General features: G+C 53.6%; 7 protein-coding genes across 7 annotated transcripts; 4 read left to right on the top strand and 3 right to left on the bottom strand.

The window, feature by feature from the left end:
* Positions 1 to 259: 259 nt before the first annotated feature.
* Positions 260 to 2,649, top strand: J4E85_007238 (uncharacterized protein; the record flags this gene model as incomplete). Its single annotated transcript, XM_051471470.1, has 3 exons — positions 260 to 341; positions 404 to 1,807; positions 1,856 to 2,649. The coding sequence occupies 3 exons, from the start codon at positions 260 to 262 to the stop codon at positions 2,647 to 2,649; spliced, it is 2,280 nt and encodes a 759-aa protein (XP_051324544.1).
* A 30-nt stretch (positions 2,650 to 2,679) lies between these two features.
* J4E85_007237 (uncharacterized protein) lies at positions 2,680 to 4,349 on the bottom strand (the record flags this gene model as incomplete). The annotated part of the gene is made up of 2 exons (XM_051471469.1): positions 2,680 to 4,085; positions 4,133 to 4,349. The coding sequence occupies 2 exons, from the start codon at positions 4,347 to 4,349 to the stop codon at positions 2,680 to 2,682; spliced, it is 1,623 nt and encodes a 540-aa protein (XP_051324543.1).
* Positions 4,350 to 4,862: 513 nt separating this feature from the next.
* On the top strand, positions 4,863 to 6,115 carry J4E85_007236 (uncharacterized protein; the record flags this gene model as incomplete). The annotated part of the gene is made up of 2 exons (XM_051471468.1): positions 4,863 to 5,069; positions 5,126 to 6,115. The coding sequence occupies 2 exons, from the start codon at positions 4,863 to 4,865 to the stop codon at positions 6,113 to 6,115; spliced, it is 1,197 nt and encodes a 398-aa protein (XP_051324542.1).
* Positions 6,116 to 6,201: 86 nt separating this feature from the next.
* On the bottom strand, positions 6,202 to 8,141 carry J4E85_007235 (uncharacterized protein; the record flags this gene model as incomplete). Its single annotated transcript, XM_051471467.1, has 3 exons — positions 6,202 to 6,443; positions 6,500 to 7,563; positions 7,654 to 8,141. 3 exons carry the CDS (start codon positions 8,139 to 8,141, stop codon positions 6,202 to 6,204), a joined length of 1,794 nt encoding a protein of 597 aa, XP_051324541.1.
* Positions 8,142 to 11,419: 3,278 nt separating this feature from the next.
* On the top strand, positions 11,420 to 15,133 carry J4E85_007234 (uncharacterized protein; the record flags this gene model as incomplete). The annotated part of the gene is made up of 7 exons (XM_051471466.1): positions 11,420 to 11,657; positions 11,709 to 12,199; positions 12,255 to 12,324; positions 12,382 to 12,657; positions 13,384 to 13,638; positions 13,692 to 14,651; positions 14,703 to 15,133. 7 exons carry the CDS (start codon positions 11,420 to 11,422, stop codon positions 15,131 to 15,133), a joined length of 2,721 nt encoding a protein of 906 aa, XP_051324540.1.
* Positions 15,134 to 15,428: 295 nt separating this feature from the next.
* J4E85_007233 (uncharacterized protein) lies at positions 15,429 to 16,167 on the bottom strand (the record flags this gene model as incomplete). The annotated part of the gene is made up of 2 exons (XM_051471465.1): positions 15,429 to 15,916; positions 16,131 to 16,167. The coding sequence occupies 2 exons, from the start codon at positions 16,165 to 16,167 to the stop codon at positions 15,429 to 15,431; spliced, it is 525 nt and encodes a 174-aa protein (XP_051324539.1).
* Positions 16,168 to 17,066: 899 nt separating this feature from the next.
* J4E85_007232 (uncharacterized protein) lies at positions 17,067 to 18,811 on the top strand (the record flags this gene model as incomplete). The annotated part of the gene is made up of 4 exons (XM_051471464.1): positions 17,067 to 17,238; positions 17,300 to 17,506; positions 17,566 to 17,733; positions 17,796 to 18,811. The coding sequence occupies 4 exons, from the start codon at positions 17,067 to 17,069 to the stop codon at positions 18,809 to 18,811; spliced, it is 1,563 nt and encodes a 520-aa protein (XP_051324538.1).
* Positions 18,812 to 18,948: the final 137 nt, after the last annotated feature.

Raw genomic sequence — 18,948 nt, 5'->3', positions numbered from 1 at the left:
GATACACGCATAAATGCACTCAAGAATGGTTAAGGGATAGCGTACCGACACGACGTTCTGCCGGCGAGACGTTCGGCGGCCATCCCGTCGAGTTCCGCTATCTTGGAGTAAGCGTTCCACCTACTCCGAAGATACGCCTTGCGCTAACCACGGCGCTATTTACCCCGCAGACATAATTGGCCGAGGGCAAAACCTTGAAGTAAAGACCAAGACCCACCTCGCTCCAATTCACCTCCAACTCCAACAATTCTCACACCACATGCACGGACTCGCTCACGTTTGTACCCATTGCTCCAGAAGCTTCAAGCGAGCAGAGCACCTGATTCGCCATACTCGTACACGTTCGTGCCTTCCTCTATGTGACTCCACGATGAGAGCGTCGTCAGAACTGATGTCAGCATAGATACTAGAGAGAAGCCGTACTCGTGTCGATGCGGACAAGCGTTCACACGGCGTGACCTGCTTACTAGACATTGGCGCATCACGCACCATGCTGGCAATCCTGATGCAGAGTCGACAACGTCGACTGAAACAGCGACGACAATAGACGCACCGGCTTTGAACGTCCCCAGCGCTGGGGCCGTCGAAGCGCATCTCGTCCCGCAGGTCCCGCAAGTCCACGCAAGCCAGCTTGATTTGCAACATCCTCCGCCCACCTATCAAGAACTTCAGCCGGCGCCGCCATATCGCGACGAAGGTTTTGAGGATTTCCGTGACTTCGTAAACTTCATCGATGGTGTTGGACTATCCGCCCAATGGACGCCTGAGTACGACTTTGACTGGATGCGACTAGGAGAACCTCGTCAGGAATCTCGGCGACACTCCCGAGAACCAGAAAATCAACCTTCCTCCCCAGGTGCAGAGGACATCGGCACGCCTTTCAGCACGTGGTTACCATCAGCTCCAGCCGACGACGAGGTCCATTTGCGTTCCAATACGCAGGATGGCGAAAAGAGGACGAGGAACGGGACATACAATGTAACGGATGAGCACCGAAACTTCCTGGTATCCCTGCTTGAGAGCTTCGCTCCTCCCATCGCCGACTTCCAGATCCCTTCCCGACATACCCTTACTAGGTATATTACCGCGTTCTTCGGTGGCTTCCATTCGCACTTCCCATTCATCCACGCGCCGACTTACAAACCATCATGTTCGCCTTTGGAGTTGACACTGGCCATGTGCGCTGCGGGAGCACAGTACTGCTTCGAGCGAAGAAGCTCCGAGCGTCTCTTTCGCGTATCGAAAGCCATTGTCTTCGAACGTCTGCGGCAGGAAGAGGCACATTTCGGCCCACAAACACTATCTTTCATCGCTTCTACAAACATATGCTCACCGGAAGCACATTTCACCAGCAGACGCACAGGACCGTGGTCGCCTTTGGACATGGCAAAAACCCTACTGATCCTGGTGGGGTTTGCGACATGGGAAAGGAAAGACCTACTTCAGCAAGCGTTCGCACTTCGAGGCCTTCTAGTGCAGTCACTTCGAGATATTGGTCTCAAAGAAGAGGAGCCACCCAGGAACATATCGACCTCTAGAGCAGCGATGTGGGATAATTGGGTACAGCGCGAGTCATCCAGACGTACAAAGCTCGTGGCCTTTTGTTACATCAACGTGCATAGTATTGCATACAACATTCATCCTCTGCTATGGAGCAGCGAACTCCATCTGCGACTTCCTTGCTGTACACCGGATTGGCAGGCTAGTAGTGCCGCACAGTGGGCTGCGCTTCAACGCGACGGACGCGAGGATCACATGCCCTTTCAGCAAGCGTTGTCGATACTTTTGCAGGGAACGACAAATGAGGGTAAGCTACTATCGGAAGAGCTATCGAACGTGAATTAACATTCTTCAGAACTTGTCCACCCAATTCCGAGCCCAATCGGCAACTACATTCTTCTCCATGCTCTGCTTCAGCGGATTCATGTAGTCAGGGAGCTCTCCTTCCCCGCCACATCTCCTGCAACAATCTCAAGCGCAGAGCTACAAGTGATCAGCCGCGCTCTCCGCGCATGGACATCTCTCTGGCAACAAACCCCAGAATCAATGCTAGACCCCAACAACGAAAGCGGACCCATCCCTTTCACGTCAAGCGCACTACTAGTGGTAGCTTACGTGCGGCTCTCCCTCGACATAGGACCTTACCGTCATCTAGAGTCGCGCGACACCGACGTCATAGCCAACGGTCTAGCGAACCTCCCAGACATCGAGCGCAATGACAATATACTGTCAGCTCTGCTGTACTCAACCCATGCACTCAGTATACCCGTCCGACTAGGTATCGACAGGGTTGCGCGCAGCCAGGCGTTCTTCTGGAGCGTTCAGCATGCCATATCGAGCTTCGAGTGCGCAATCTTCCTCGGTAAATGGCTGTGCTCTATCCCTCGTCCATTCCGCGAGGAGTCACTGTCGCGATCTGAGCATCGAATCCTTCACTGGGTGAGATGTATCATCAAGGAAGCGTATGCGGTGATTGACTTTGAGGATGCTGAAGAGACTGATGGTTTCTTGACTGTACCCAGCGAGCCGTTTGCGCTTGGTCTGGCTGTACTGAATATTTGGTCAAGGTTCTTTCGTGGTAACACGCAGTGGCAATTTGTTGTGAATCTCGGGTTGAGCTTAGAGAAATACATCGCCAAGCTGGCTTGAACTATGTATTTGTTCGGAACCCACGGCCCCTCATACCTTATCATTATGCATCTTCTCATCATGAGCCTTGACAGTATCCATAACCTCACCATCCCCATCAGCAAAAGCCCTATCCCCGAATGCGATCGCAATCTCCTCAAGCGAATGATTCGCCGTCTCAACATAGTAGAAGTGCGCCAGGCCTGCAGAGAAGAGACAGAACCCTGCGATGACAAGGTAAAAGTACCCACCGATTCCCGCAAAAGCGTCCGGCGAAACCATGCCGATGATGAAGTTGAAGACCCAGTTTGACGTCGTCGCAAGCGCCATGCCCTTGCTGCGGCTGCGGAGCGGGAAGATCTCCGCAGGTAACAACCATGGCATTGGACCCCAGGTGAAACCGTAGACAATGTTGTATAGCATGATGAAAGCGAATTGTCCGTTTGCGCGGGTCATAATGGGCATGGAAGCTTCTGTGAAGGCGCATACGATTCCCAGGAGGGCAGCCATTAGCACACCGCCGAGGATGAGGAGAGGCTTGCGGCCCCAGCGGTCGGCTAGCCACCAGGTTGCGACAGTGGCTGCGGTGTAAGGGAGCGCGTTCGCGGCGGTGTAGAGAAGCGATTTCTCGTCCGAGAAACCGGCGCTGGAGAGGGTGGAGGGGAGGTAAAAGGAAATGATGTTTATGCCGTTGAGTTGAGCGAACATTTGCACTGTGACGCCGACGATTGTGCGGTTGCGGTAGCGGGTGAACATTTCCATCCAGCCAGCTTTGCCGAGCTCAGCTTCGTAGACGACAGCCTCCTGGATCTCGAGAAACACTTTTTGCACATGCGGCGCGTGCGTATCGCCGCTGGAGTGCAGGTCTGCGACTGTTTGAAGGCTTTCTTGCATGAAACCGTTGTTGGCCAGCCATCTTGGAGTTTCCGGGAGGAAGAATGACATGACCACCAAGATGAACGAGAGGATGATCTGGATGATGAATGGCCCCTGCCAAGATAGCGCGTCTGGAAGCATGAAATGGAAGCCGTAGTCAACCCAACACGACAACATGTAACCTGCAATCAGGCATGTGTATTCGATGCCGACCATGAGACCTCGAGCGTGGGGTGCCGCAATTTCAGTTTGGATGATGGGGACTGTCATAGACAAGAAGCCCACTCCGAAGCCTTGAATCGTGCGCCCAACGACGAAAGTTGCGAAACCTGGAGCGAAGATCTGGATGAAAGCCGAGAGGAAGTAGATGAGACCACCGAGACGGACAGTACGCTTGCGACCGATCATGTCTCCGAGACGTCCAGCAATGAGAGCACCCACAGCAGCGGAGGCTTGCAGGCAGGCAACGGAGATTCCTGTGATGGATGGATTCACGGCTGCTGTGCTACCATCTGCGCCACCGTACTCGCTGAAGAAACGCCTGACGAATACTGGATTGACCAGTAGGCCAGACATGATACCTAGCGGAGTTAGTATCGTTGATCTACACGCAAGTACTCAAGCGTACCTGAGTTGTAACCAAACAAGGCATCGCCGAGACTGCCCAAGCCACATGTTGCGAACAATAAGGTCTTGCCCTTGATAGGGTACCTGGCGGTGATCTTCTTCGGCTTTAGCTTGCTTTCAAGCCATCCCTGTTCAGCAGCGACCTGTCCAGCTATTTGCGAGGCGCGTTGCTGGATGTTGGCGCTCTGACTGGCCACTGAGTTACTACGGGCAGCCATATTCTCAACCAGTATAGAGCAAGATATGAGTAGAGAAGTAGTGCGTGTTACGGAGCACACGGAGGAGATGCGGTGGGATGATGGAGAAATCTGGGGAAGCCTGACAGCTTTATCGTCCCCAGATTTTCGCAGTGGAGCACATTCGGCATCATCGCGTGTAGTCAGGTCAGGTTACGGTTCCGGTCCTAAAGTTGGCCCTGCAGCGACGAAATTTGGTCGGCATATGCTAGTGTGTTTCTCGAGAAGTTGATCAACGCTGTAGCGCTAAGGGATGCTTTGCCAGCCAATCAGAAGCGCTCTTCTCACGAGCCGCGGAACCGGTGCTGGGGCAGAAAACTCCGGACTGGCGGCTCCGACTCGTGCGCATCGGAAGGTCAGCAGCCTGCATGAGCCGCCGGAACCGTACTGCAGTCGCTCTCGCACTCGGGCAAGAATGCCTGGCCGGTAATATAGTCAGAGCATCAAGATGGACACATCAATTCTAATCATTGCCGTACATTGTATTTCGCAGGAATGTTTTCTCCAGCTGATGTTCATGAAGCGAAGAACTCCTCCGGGTCTTTGACGCTGCCAGAGGACCAATGCAAAGCACCGATCAACACGTCCTTCGTCCTGAGCCCATCGAGGCAATTCTCATACGAGGATGGACCAGTTCCGAGTCTTCCAACTCCTAGGCATGTTCGCGTAAGGATTGTGGCTACCGGTCTTTGTGGTTCTGACGTACGTATCGGCCGCTGTGGTCTGCTGTGTGTTCGTCAACGTTGACGGCGATCTAGGTACATTACTGGCAACATGGACAAATCGGAAGATATGTGGTCGAGAACCCGATCACTCTTGGCCATGAATCTGCTGGTATCGTCGATGCTTGTGGATCAGCCGTCACAGGGTTGTCGGTGGGTGACCGCGTCGCATTAGAACCTGGCGTAGGATGCAACACCTGCGAGACATGTCGCAGCGGCCGATACAACCTATGCGAGTCGATGCAGTTCGCTGCCACCCCTCCCTACAACGGCACGTTATCAACCTTCTACTGCCTACCCGAAGAGTGCTGCTACAAGCTGCCGTCACACATATCCTTCCGTGAAGGTGCCCTGGTGGAGCCGCTAAGCATAGCTGTGCATTGTTGCGGACTCGCCGGAAGTCTTCAGGGCAGGTCTGTGGCGGTATTCGGGGCCGGGCCCATAGGCTTGCTGTGTTGCGCTGTGGCACAGGCTTTCGGCGCTGCGAAAGTCGTGGTTATTGACGCAGTAGCCCCCAGGCTGAGCTTTGCGACCGACTTCGGTGCCGATGATGTATACATGATGGAAGCTGGGTTTCCAGAAACGAATGCTCACAAAGTTTTGGAGAAGGCTGGGCTGGCTGCAGGGTTTGATGTTGTGATTGATGCAACAGGAGCAGAGCCATGCATCAACTGTGGTGTAGCTGCATTGAAACGCGGTGGAGTCTTCGTTCAAGCCGGGCTAGGCTCTCCCAAGATCGCATTTCCAATCGGCCAGATTTGCGACAAAGAAGCTACGCTCAAAGGAAGCTTTCGATACGGGCCAGGAGACTACAAGCTTGCCATCCAGCTACTAGAGTCCAATCGTGTTCAACTAGATAGTCTTATTACTCATGAGTTCGCGTTCTCAGATGCGGAACAGGCTTTTCAGAATGTTGCGGATAGAGTCGGCATCAAGTCGCTCATATATGGACCAGGCATCGATAGGGCGTTCGCAGAGGGTCGCACCGAGCAGCACACGCGTGTGTCTGATCTCCCGAGACTCTAGTGTATGATGAGCTGAACACATATCGCAATCACGAAATTGCTCGAATTGAGACGCGTGCCCACCGAAGGATGTTTGCAATGCGACAGCTAGAATTGTGGCTCGTTCCAGACGGAATCCCAGAACCAGTAGAGGCCATTGCCAGTAACATCAACACCGTTTTCATCGCTGATCCAGTCCAGCTCGCCTTCGAGGTTGAAGCCTCCGGTGCTAGCATTTGTCCAATCATTGTGTTCGCTAGGCAGGTGATTCATGCCACCGTCATTCGTGCCCCGTTGCGGGACATAAGCTGAGTCGTCACGGGAGACGCTATCGAGGGCGGCGGGAAACACTGTGAAGAGTATGTGGTTAGATTGGTACGCAGCTCTGGGGATGCATCAGTCTTACCTCTCTGTACTGACGCCATGCTCTCGTGAACGCGTTGCATGCTGTCAACTGTACTCTGTTGCTGTCTGTTGTGTCCACTCGGTGGCAGTTGCGTCGGCAGACGAAGGGTGTCTTCGACAGACATCTGCGCCGTCCCGGTGTGCGATCTTGTCACATCGCTCTCGCCAAAGATGGCATCTGCTTCTCTGCGCAGCAGCATCTGGATGACGTCTTTGAGGACCGCATTACTCTGCATCGAGAGCTGTGTCTTTTTGCCGAGTAGCTCTTGCAAGCGAAAGATGCGTGTGATTGTCCTTTTCACTTCCTGTGCTCTGTCCGAGAGTGGGTCAGACAGCGCCAACACAGCCATGACGATTGCAGAGTTGAACAGATTGATAGCCAAGAAAGCTACCAGGTGGCTATCAGTGGCTAGCTGAGAAAGCCGTGGTAGCTCCGTCACCTTTGATGTTCTCAGCGCGGCGTCCCACCATTGCTCCGTGCTCGACATGTGGCTTCTGTTGAGCGGGCTAGACTCATGAACCGCATGAAATGGGGATTCGGTGTTCGTAAGACTTGCCGGAGATAGTGCGTTACCATGCCCGCTTTCCGGTTGCGTCCTGATGAGGTGGTCCACTTGTTTTGCGATTAACGGGCGATTGAAGATGATGAGGAGGTTGTCAAATGTAAGCTGGAGGGACAACGCTTGCAGCTGGTGCACCCGTGCGGTGCGTGATTGATCCATACTGCAGTCAGCAGCCATGTCTAGTAGAAGATGAGGTGGCAGATGTCGGCGCCACGCCCAAAGCTTCTCCGTCACGTGCGTGATCTGATCAGTGTATTGTGGTCCGCTCGGCCGTTCGTTGGGTCCCACCGCCCGCATCCCGAAGATGGTCTCGATGATGGGTGACGCGATAAGGTAGAGTTTGTTGAGCTCTCGTTGGTAGGACGAGTAACATATTGTTAAGTCGGCTTCTGGGGGGTTCGTCCCTCTGAAGTAGGGCGACTCGCATACGTCAATCGGGTGGTGTGTATTGCAGTCCTTCTCGTTGATGCCGATGGGTCGTCCGTACGTAATAGAAGCGAACCTGGTCAAGTTAGCTAATGATGCTACAGTATACGAGGAGACTCAGACTCTGTACTGAGGTCCTTCGTATCTTCAGGAAGGGGCGCATTACCGGTCCCATGTGTAGATAGTCCACCAGACTCTTTTCCTCTCTTCGACATAGTGAGGATCGCCTCGTAGCGGCTGGCGGTGGAGGCCGATGGCTTGTGCCGTTCGAATGGTTGCGCCTAGTAACGCAAAGGATAGATTAGGCTTCCCATGGTAGACATAGTAGGAGCCGAGCAAGATACACGTCTGAACAGACGAGATGGTACTCTGGTCCATCAGTTCAGCCAATTGGGAACCCGCGCCTTGAACGAGGGACTGCGACCAGGCGTGCCAATCCTCGCCTGGAAAGTCCGGATCCACGTCCTTCCTGTGAGACTTGTACCATGCTCCCATTCCCACAACTGTGGACAGGAGGAGGAGGAATGACTTCTGCGACGAATAAGCGAGGCCATCCTTGATAGAGTCGAGTTTTGGCCGGAATCTTGGCTCATAGATGACCAAGCTAAACCAATGCACCGAGTCGAAGTACTCTTCCAAGAGTGCCCGCATCATGTCGACTGGCGGCAGAGGGTGACCAAGGACTACCGCTATAGGGCGTCTCTGAGTACGATCTAAGCGAGATGTTGGGACTCTGCCATAGACATTGCCGCCCGGTATAGCTGATGTAGTCCGGCTCAATGTTGGCTGACTTCCCAGTCGGTAGATCTGGTGCGCAATATCCATAGCTGAGTTGGCTTCACCTTCCGCGATACTGGCGCGTCTGCTCTCATCGCGACTATTGCCTTCCTGGTCTATTGCTTGATGCGAATCGTCATGATGCTGGATTGGAGCCTGCGGTTGCTCATGTGAAGCTTCGTGGGAAGTGCCTTGGGTACGTCTCCTCTTCGATGCGCGTGGAATTTCGGCATTACTCACAACGCATTCCACGTTTGCTCGGATGCAAAGCGCGCAAGGACGCGATATGTCGCACTTGGATACTCAGTCGGCGGCGCGCGTGACAGGCGGTGGGAGGGCGTGACTGACTCGGCTCTTGTTGCGACGACACCTCTCACACGCCTTGCTGACCCTGGTGGGTAGCTGACGCCCGGCAGCGGCATCAAGAGTTGCCGAAGACATTGTTGGGGTGCTGCCATGGATGATGTTGCGATGGAACGGGTGAGGGCGCGCACGCGTCACCTGGGCAGGCACGCCCGGTCAGCTGCGGAGCTCGGCGAAGTTTGCACGGTCGCCGTCGATGCCGCTGCCACTGCACTTTCGCATCGTTTCCGCCCAACAATGACATCTTCATCGCTTTGCGTGTCGCCGAATGCGCTTCACAGGTGATGAAATACGCAGTATTAGACAGCTCGCGCGCCTGATTCCCTCCGTCATTCCGCCTCGATGTTACAGATCCAGCGCTTTCACCAACCTCATTAGGTCAGCACCAGCAACCATCGGATATAGCACTATATCGCTTTCTGACATCACCGAGCGTGATCGCGGTTATGGAACGTGGTCAAGATGGAGACGCGCCATCCGAGGATTTCGTGGACGAACAGCCGCCTGCAAAGCGACGGCGAACATCAGAACAACCTGCTCGGGAGGTGGGCTTGATGCGAAGCGTCCCTGGTGACAAGTTCACGGGTTTCGTGGGCAGTGCCAGCGGCATCTTCTTCATTAGGTCAGTCTATGGTGCGATCCGACGCTCTGCAGTGCCTACAGACGGCGAAACGCCCGGCAGCGACATCGTGCCAGGCGAAGACGACCATCTCTCTCTAGTGCAACCGAATTCCTCCGGACGCTTATGGCGAGAAGCTGAGATCTCACACGGTCAGACCTCTCACATAACATTTCGCGATCTGGTCGCTTTTTCTGGGAGCTATTTTGCGAATTGGCACCCGTTCTACCCCTTCGTACACGCCACAACCGTCCTAGAATACTTCGATTGCTGTGCAAGAAATGGTTTTCCCGATCATGGTGCTTCGGAAGACCTACAGCTGGTGATAGTGCGTTCGATCATGTCCATCTCGCTTGCAGACCATCGACAATCGCCAGGGCTACCGAGCACTCGACATCCTGCCTGTATCGTCTTCCCATCGTATGATGCTGCTGTAGATAGTCTCCGGACGATACTTTCTCGTCCCACGACAATACTCACGCTGCAAGCCGCACTCAGTGTGCAGCTCCTCTTAGTCTCTATGCTTCGCTTGAACGCCGCTTCCCGTCTTGGAGGGCTGATTATGCGGATGGCTGTGCAGCTAGGGCTTCATCGTTGCCCAGCCAGGTTTCCGACCTTCACATCAAGCACTAAAGAGCTTCGGCAACGCGTCTTCTGGTCACTTTATGCTGTTGATCGGCTTCTTGCCCAATCCATGGGCCTCCCACTCGGCCTACCTGACGACGATATCGACGTCTGCTTTCCCCTCGCGGAACACCATCTGCAGACGCGCGTCGAGCCTCGTAAGTGAGGTCATGTTTCTTTTGTGCCATATCTCACAACTTGTAGGTCGTGAACTCCACCTGCTGCACCTGGTTGCCCAGCAAGCCAGGCTGCGTGGCGAAATCATCGAATTGCGCAACAAGTCGCTACACTACGTGCAGCATGATCCTGACCGAGCGACATCAATCATAGCTAAACTTGGCCAATGGTGGAACGATGTTGAGGACTTCATCGACCCGGATAGCCGATGTGGCGCTTCTCCTTACGCGACTGTAGTGTTGACACTACTTAGACACGAGTTGATAATCTCGCTGTATCGTCCAGTCTTAGCTACCGGTAGTAAAGAAGTCGCTTATAATGCCGCCTTACAACAGTGCATCAGTTCTGCACGTAGCATCATCGCTACCTTGCACACCGCTATCCAGGGCAAAGACGGGTCTCAAACGTATCATTACCAATTGGCTCTCCTTTGGCCCTCCTGCACCTGGGCCGTGTGGATCAGCACATTTATCATGTTCTACGCCGCCCACGAGGGCCGCATGGATCACAGCATCGTCATAAGGTAATCAATATGTCAAATTGTAATACCTCTACTAACATGTACAACCAAGATTCGCAGATAAAAGTCTCGACATACTTCAACACCTCACGCTACGCGGCAGTGCTTGGCCTGAAGCAAGCTCGGCGGCCATTCGAGACTTACGGGCTCGAATGCTGCAGAAGTCAGCTCAAATGGTTTCTAGAAACGACTCAGAGGTCGCGGGAGATGCAGCCCTTGCTCAAAAAGGTGAATTGAACGTACGTTCAAGCTTGCACGAGCAATCATTACCGACCCGCAACGACCATCCAGATCAAGTCGGAAGCCAAAGGAGGAATGACATCGATCCTCATCATGACGCGCAGTATCCACCATATAATGCAGCAATCGATTCCAGTGCGACGGGCGACCTGAACCACGATGCTCCTTTTCTTGAGCACAACAGCTACTGGAACATCTTTGTTGGAACGGAGGGTGCCAACGCTTCATCAACTGAGTATTCTAACGGGCTAGACCCCTTCTCTGGCTTCGACATCCCCTTCTGGTTCGATCAAGAGCAGCATTGGGATTTCACATAGTTTCAAGCGCCAGGATAAATTCGAAGTGCTGGGTGTGGTGGCATGGTTTGGGAGCGTCGGACTTTGTTTGTCCGCGTTCCCCGCACTTACCCTTATCCAGCGCACCAGTGGCGAGCTCGGCAACAGTCCTATCGTCGACGAAGTGTGAATATGGGGTTTCTTAGTCCGGACTATGAGGCTTAAAAGATACTGCGCATAGAACTTCAAGAGATATCAACTCAAGTGCTTACCGCCGTTACGATCACTCATTAGCCGTTACTCCCTCTCCCAACCCAACATTCCACCAGCCACCAACATGCGCACGCACTCCATTGCGACTATGGGTGCCGATGGCATTGGCCCTGAAGTTATCAATGCCGGCGTACAAGTATTGAAGAAGCTGGCACAACTTGACGGCACATTCGGACTACAATTCGAAGACTACGACTGGAGTTCTGAGACGTACAAGAAGACAGGCCAATACATTCCTGATGAGGGGTTAGAGAAGCTCAAGAAGCATGATGCGATCCTATTTGGTGCTGTAGGTGCCCCGGGTACGTATGAGATACTGACTCTTACACGACCTTGAACTGAACCCCCAACAGATGTACCTGACCACATTTCTCTCTGGGGCTTGCGGCTCGCGATTTGCCAGACCTTCCAGCAATATGCCAATGTGCGACCGACCAAGATCTTCCGGGGAACATCATCGCCTTTGCGCAACGCAGAGCATGGCGATCTAGACTGGGTGATTGTACGAGAGAATTCTGAAGGTGAATATGCAGGCCAAGGAGGCCGGTCGCACAGAGGCCAGAAGTGGGAGACTGCTACGGAAGTCTCAATATTCACCCGCCATGGGGTGGAACGACTTCTACGCTTCGCCTTCGAAACAGCCCAAAGCAGGCCGAGGAAACAGATCACAGTCGTTACTAAAAGCAACGCGCAGCGCAACGGGATGGTTATGTGGGATGAGATTGCCGCTGAAGTTGCGAAAGACTTTCCTGATGTCAAGTGCGACAAGATGCTCGTCGATGCCATGACGTGCCGGATGGTACTTGATCCGAAATCTTTGGATACGATTGTTGCAACAAATTTGGTGGGTAGCACACAACGTACTGAGTATTCACCTCGGCTTTAGCTGACTCGTCCAGCATGCGGATATTCTTTCCGATCTCGCAGCCGCACTGGCAGGCTCCATTGGCATCGCCCCTACCAGCAACCGTACGTATTCTTCATTTCCACATGGTTGCATCCATTGCCCATGCTAAGTGTTACCAGTGGACCCCACACGCCAGCATCCGTCCATGTTCGAACCGATTCATGGCTCGGCTTTCGACATTACCGGCAAGGGTGTCGCAAACCCCGTCGGAACCTTTTGGACAGCGTCTGAGATGCTAGCATGGCTAGGCGAGGAGCAAGCGGCAAAGAGATTGATGGAAAGCGTGGAAGCCATCACGGAGCGAGGCATTGCCACGCGCGACCTGGGAGGCAAGGCGTCGACAAAGGAGGTTACTGACGCGGTCTGCGCTGAGCTAGAAAGCATCTACGGCAAGAGTCAGTAGGAACCAGGGTCGTGATGGGGTGGGCCTGATGATGCGGCAACGTTAGCCGCTGGCTCCAACCTGGTGGAGCGGACGTTGTCCGGTGCAAAACCTGACTCGTAGCCGATGCGATTGTCCTTTAGGCCTACAACGCCATGTGCGAGCCATCACGATAGCTTGAAACCGCCATATTGCTAAGTTCAGAGATCAGCAACACCCGTCCACATCCGCGCATGTCGATCGTGGCTACGTTACCTCTCATGAAGCCACCACTGCCACGAAGCCATTGTTGGGACCTTATGTGAAGTTTAAAGCAGAGCCTCTGCCGATCTCTTGTTTCCCCTATGTGGTCGCACACCCAAAAGAGGCGACGATTGACAGCATCTCCATCGGTCGCATTAACCCGAGGCATGCTGGCATCACTAGCCGTCTGCAACATGAAGCAGTGGATACCTGAGCGACCAACCCGGAGCTAGCCCCCGCATCCTACCCATCCTTCCCCGCACACCACCGAATCATCATTCCCTGTATGCAGTCGCCCAAGCTCAACTGCCGTGGGATTAAGGCATCCCCCACCACCACCACATTATAGTGTCCGTCGCATCTTCGACAATTTAGGATTGCTTCCACGCTTCTTCCATCCATCTGCTGTGCGATCTAGATTGCTTCTTTGCATATCGTTTATCCTTCCACGTGTGCTCCCTTGCGCTACCATTCCAATCACACCGCGGACATAGAGTTACCATGCCTCTGGGTATACTCCAAGACTACAAGCTCGAACATGTCCCTGGGACAGCTCCGTTAAGCGAGCTTGGTCGCATTGATCTCGAGATCACGAACGATGTTGATCGCGGGCTGCTGAAGCATGATCCTACTGGGCAGATTGTGCTGGTGCCGCAGCCTTCTGATTCGCCGAACGACCCCTACAATTGGCCAAGATGGAAGAAGGAGATGTTCACCGTCGTTATCGCATATGGATGCGGCGCTGTAGGAGGTAGACTCGCGCCATCAAGATACCACATACTGAGCTAATCGCATGTTTTGTAGCTGTCGGTCCGTTGCTCACACCAGCTTTCGTGCCCCTGGCGGAACAATTCAACGTCCCATTACAAAGGTTCACTCTGGGTTGCAATGGATCCTGCATCGTCGCCATCGCAGTGGGTAGTCTGATTTGCAACACCCTAGCCGTCAAAATCGGACGACGACCAATCTACCTCGCAACCACGGTTGGCCTGGCGGTGTCCTGTTTCTGGGCTGCGGAAGCTACCAGCTTTCCTTCTCTGGCGGCAGCCCGAGCGGTCCAAGGTCTTTGCATGGCACCGTTCGAAGCACTCATCCCAGCATCCGTCGGAGACATCTGGCACGTTCATGAGCGCGGATTCCGAATGGCCATCTTCAACCTTGGTGTCCTCGGTGGTATCAACCTAGCGAGTCCAATCGCTGGATCCGTCATCCAATACGGCTCTCACCGCATCGCATTGCACGCCATGGGCGGTGCGTTTGTCATCATGCTCATCCTCATCATCTTCTTCATGCCCGAGTCCGCCTACCACCGCCACGACGTCATCAACATCGACACGAGCTCCAAGAATGTGGAAAGTGACGCGGTTGAGAAGGAGAAGTCCGCCGAGCGCGTCGAAGACTATGCGGTCCAGTCGTCCGTCTCTTCCGAAGCCCCATACCCTTACGTCAAGACCCTCATGCCATGGTCTGGTTACTGGGACCATGTCTCCTTCTGGCGCACATTTCTACGCCCCTTTGTGGTGATCATGAGCCCGGTAGTCATGTGGGCGACTTTGCTCTTCACCATCTGCGTATCCTGGCTTGTCTTGATCTCCATCACGTTGTCGCAGATCTTTTCCGCGCCACCATACAGTTTCTCCGTGAGCGCGGTTGGCGCAACGAACCTGTCCTCGTTCGTGGCGTCGTTGTTGGCCACGCTGGTAGCCGGTCCGATCATCGATGGTGTGGCGAAATGGATGTCGACACGCAACAAGGGTACTTTCGGTGAGTGCAGACGACCCAAGCTGTGATTACAAGCAACTGACAATATTTTAGAACCCGAGTTCCGTCTCCCTGTAATGATAACCTACCTGATCTTTACCGCAACCGGCTTCTTTGCTTGGGGCCAATCACTCCACAATCGCGACCCGTGGCCCATCCCGGTCATCGTCTGCATGGGTCTGATCAACCTGGGTGTTCAGCTGGGAACTACCGCCGTCGTAACCTACGTCTCCGACTGCCATCGCGAGCAGGCCGCTGAAGCCTTTGCCATCATGAACTTTGTCAAGAACCTTTTCGCCTTCGGCCTGACGTTCTACGCCAATGACTGGATCGCGGTACAGGGTGTGAGGGACGCGTTTTATGTCATTGGTGGAACCACTGTCGCTGTCACGCTTTGCACGATTCCAATGTACATCTACGGCAAGCGTGCGAGAAGTTGGGTGAAGAGATGCGGAGTACTTGATAGCGTTCTTAAAGCCGAGTAGAAGATCAATCGTGCGACGAGAAGAGCCTGCGTGTCTCGTGAGCGTTTCCTAGTGTATTCTAAAGTCTGGAATGTATTACCGTAGCAATATTTTCCAAACTTTCGATCGTGTCATACGTCCAGTGCCGACCACAGCGTGATGAATGGCCAGCATCGCCTTCCGAGCGTAAACTGGTCCTGCGCCTGCCGGCAATCGGCATCTTTGGTGGTTGACTCGTGTGACTGAGAACGAGGTGCCTACCTGACTCAGTCTTACTGGCATCGCAGCAGCATCTGCCAGACACTCCTCTCGAGTTCTAGAAGTAGTTTTCGTGCCATCTTGCTGGATCAGTGGGAGCTCGCTGCATGTTCGGTGCTATAGGCATTTCGCAGTCTTCCAGTTGCTGCAGGACTGACACCGGTGGGGATGTATCGCCGGGTATCTGGCGAGAAGCGTGCGCACCACTATTCGGTCGACCTTCGGCTGTCCTGGATGTCTTGCGCGCTCCGTCGTTATCAGGGACGATATTGCTGTGTCTCGGCGGAAATACTTCCGGGGCTGCCGTCTCGCGACACTGTGCTTGTAGCCAAGCTGTCAACTGCTCGGTCGTCTGCAAAGGCAGGCGCTTCCATTCTTCAAGCTTTTCTGCTTTTGAGCCTTGTCGCTTTGGCGCGTGCAATGATGGATCTGGAAGCCTAACGTCGTTCAACAATATTAAGTCTTGGTTTTGGACGACAGTGAGTGTTGCGGAGAGTGCAGCCTCGGTGTCTGCCAGCCGCTTCTCAAGGGCAGTGATGTATGCGGCTGGAAGACCTCGCTTACCACCCTCTTGATAGTGGCATGGCAGCGATGATGTCTGGCATTGAGAACAGCATGGGCTGTGTTGGTTAGATGAAGTTCTGCAGCTGGCATGCGGGTTACCCACAGCTTCCGATCGCACTTGCACTTCTTCGATCTGCAATTCTCGCATGCAATGGCATTCAACTGAACCTCCAGATCGCAATGTCAGTGTATTTACCACAGTGCTGGACGAATTCGCGCACCGCTTCAGTCATAGTGGGATGACGATGGAAAGTGTTGGAGTTTGAGGAGGCTGGAGCTATTCGGAAGGTGTGGCTTGGTGATCTGTGCGCCACGAGGGAAGCCGGCCCCTAATGGCAGGCGCGTCAAGCCCTTCACGTCATCTCTCCGACGCGACAGCATCTACTTCAGAGCTTGAAACGAAATACATTACGAAGAGCAATGCTGCCGAGCAGAATGCGCATCGTGGATTGGTGCAAGCTCCTGCTACAACCCGCCTGCGAATCGATTGCCGTTGCGGCACTACCGCACAATCTCTTCCGCCTGAAGAATGCCCGGGTTTTTGGCCCGCCGATCCAGCCTCTTTCGCACTTCGTCGCCCAGATCAGTCAAGAAGTTGGCGATGCTGTGCGAAAGAACTTGTGGAGGGGCAGGAGATTTTCCCCCGCATTCAACCTTACCTGTTGCACCACGGACCGCGCCATACATGGCTAGTGCTGAGGTCCATGTCGGGCATCGGGTCATTTGAGTCCAGCCCTGCATGCACATTCACGGACCTGAGTACACGATTTTGATATTGAAGCTGACGGTGTTGAGTAAGGCAGACTAGCATAGCACGGCATTTATCCGCACGGCAGAGAGAATTAGCCTCATATTTCCAGGTATGGAGCAATGAGACTTGGTGGTGTTTGTATCGTCGCAAGACAGGCATTCGTATTTCCTTTGATCAACGGTCATGCTTCACCATGAAGGATGCGTCAACCGTACCACCGGGCACAAACCCCGCAAAGCCAAGACGAAAGCGAGGCAGATCCAGCATCCCTTAGTCGGTTCGACGGTTTCTTGAACCGGTGAAGTGCTTGGCTTCGAGTATGTAAGTTCAGGATATGCCAACCTGACGCTACACTGAGTACCTATCTCAACCGGAAAAATCATGGCACCAGCAGTTGCAGGCCCTGGCGACGGTATCATCGAGCGCCTCGTCGCCGCCGATACGGTACGATGGTGGAACAAGCCAAACCTCCGACGTCTCTACCTATTGCTGGTACCTTTCTGCTTTTTCATTGAGTCTACTTCTGGATTTGATAGCTCGATGATGAATGGAAGTAAGTCGTTTTTACTACAGCGCTGCTTGAGATGAAACACTGATCCAGTATACGTCATCAGTGCAAGCTCTCCACTACTGGCAAGAATACTTCAATCATCCCAAAGGAGGCCAACTCGGATTGCTTGTCGCCTGCTACAACCTCGGCGCTATATCGAGTATTCCGTTCGTTTCCATCGTGTCTGATCATCTTGGAAGGCGGAAGAGTATCGTCTTGGGGTCCACGATTATGATCATCGGAGCAGTAATGCAGGGCTTGTCGCAGAACCGTGAGTACCTTCAGTATGCTTATTGCATTCAGAGATCCTTACAACTGACATACATGTAGTCGCCATGTTTATCTTCAGTCGAATTTTCCTTGGCCATGGTATTGTCTATGCAATTATCTCCGGAGCCGCTCTTCTCGGCGAACTAGGCCATCCCAAAGAGCGACAGTTCTTAGGTAGTCTCTTCAACGCATTCTTCGGAGTAGGCTCAGTTCTCGGAGCGGGTATAGGTGAGCAATTTTCCTCCACGAAAGGTAGATGAATGCAGACTAATCTCGGCCCCGATGTATAGTCGTGCGTACGCTGCTGATCCCGAGCGACTGGTCTTGGCGCCTCCCATCCATCCTTCAAGCAGGCCCTTCTGTCATTCAGATCATCTTCGCTTTCACGGTTCCAGAGAGTCCTCGATGGCTTGTCTCAAAGGATCGCAGCGAAGAAGCTCTTGAGATATTGATCAAGTACCATGCGGAGGGCGATGCTTCGGCCGAGCTACCGCACCTTGAGATTGCTGAGATCAGGAAAGCTCTGGAGCTGGAGAACGAATCGCGACAACGTGGCTGGGCCGAGCTCTTCCAATCCAAAGGCATGCGACACCGTGCGCTTGTCGCCGCCGGCCTTGGCATCTTCGTCCAGTACAGCGGCAACAACCTCATCAGCCAATACCTTGTGCCTATCCTGGAAAAGATCGGCATTGAAGATAGTCACACCCAGGTGCGCTACAACGTCGGCTCAGAAGCATGGGGCTTCCTCATGGCGCTTGTCATGGCAACTGTCACACCGCGATACCCACGTCGGAGGATGTATCTGCTGTGTGCGAGTTGCTTATTGTGCGTGTATACCGCTTGGACCATTGCTCAGGCTCGTAATCGTCAGACTGGATCTAAAGAGACAGGCTATGCGGTTCTGGTCATGATCTTCCTATACAAGCCTGCGTACAACATCGCTTACAACGCCCTCACATATGTCTACATGGTCGAAATCTTCCCCTACTACGTCCGAACCAAGGGTCTCTCATGGTTTCAACTCTTCAACCGTTGCTCCGTCATGCTTGGATCATTCACCAATCCTATTGGACTGGAAGACCTTGACTGGAAGTTCCTCTTCGTCTACATCGCTTTGCTGTGTTGCGAGATTGTGTTCATCTACTTCCTGTTCCCAGAAACGTACGGAAAGACATTGGAAGAGCTTACATTCTTGTTTGAAAGTGAGAAGGACGATGCCGATGCGCTCGCTGCAACCACCGCCAAGGTCATGGGTCAGGACAGCAACGCCATCGAGCTTCATGAAGCGCCAGACAAGAAGGCCTAAGCCGCAAGTAAAGTGGTGGCTGGGACTGAGGTCGATGGATCTTGCAAATGACGTTGCATTTGGCGCTCACAAGGCGGGTTTTGAGGCCGCTTGGAAGTGAGCCGCATTCCTTCGAGCGGGTATGAAACGGTTGGGGA

The sequence above is a fragment of the Alternaria conjuncta genome (genome assembly GCF_024043145.1).
Source record: "Alternaria conjuncta strain BMP 0040 chromosome Unknown scaffold_10, whole genome shotgun sequence".
Taxonomy (NCBI): Eukaryota; Fungi; Ascomycota; class Dothideomycetes; order Pleosporales; family Pleosporaceae; genus Alternaria; species Alternaria conjuncta.
The sequence above is the reverse complement of the archived record's forward strand: the minus strand, read 5'-3'. Positions and strand labels throughout refer to the sequence as shown.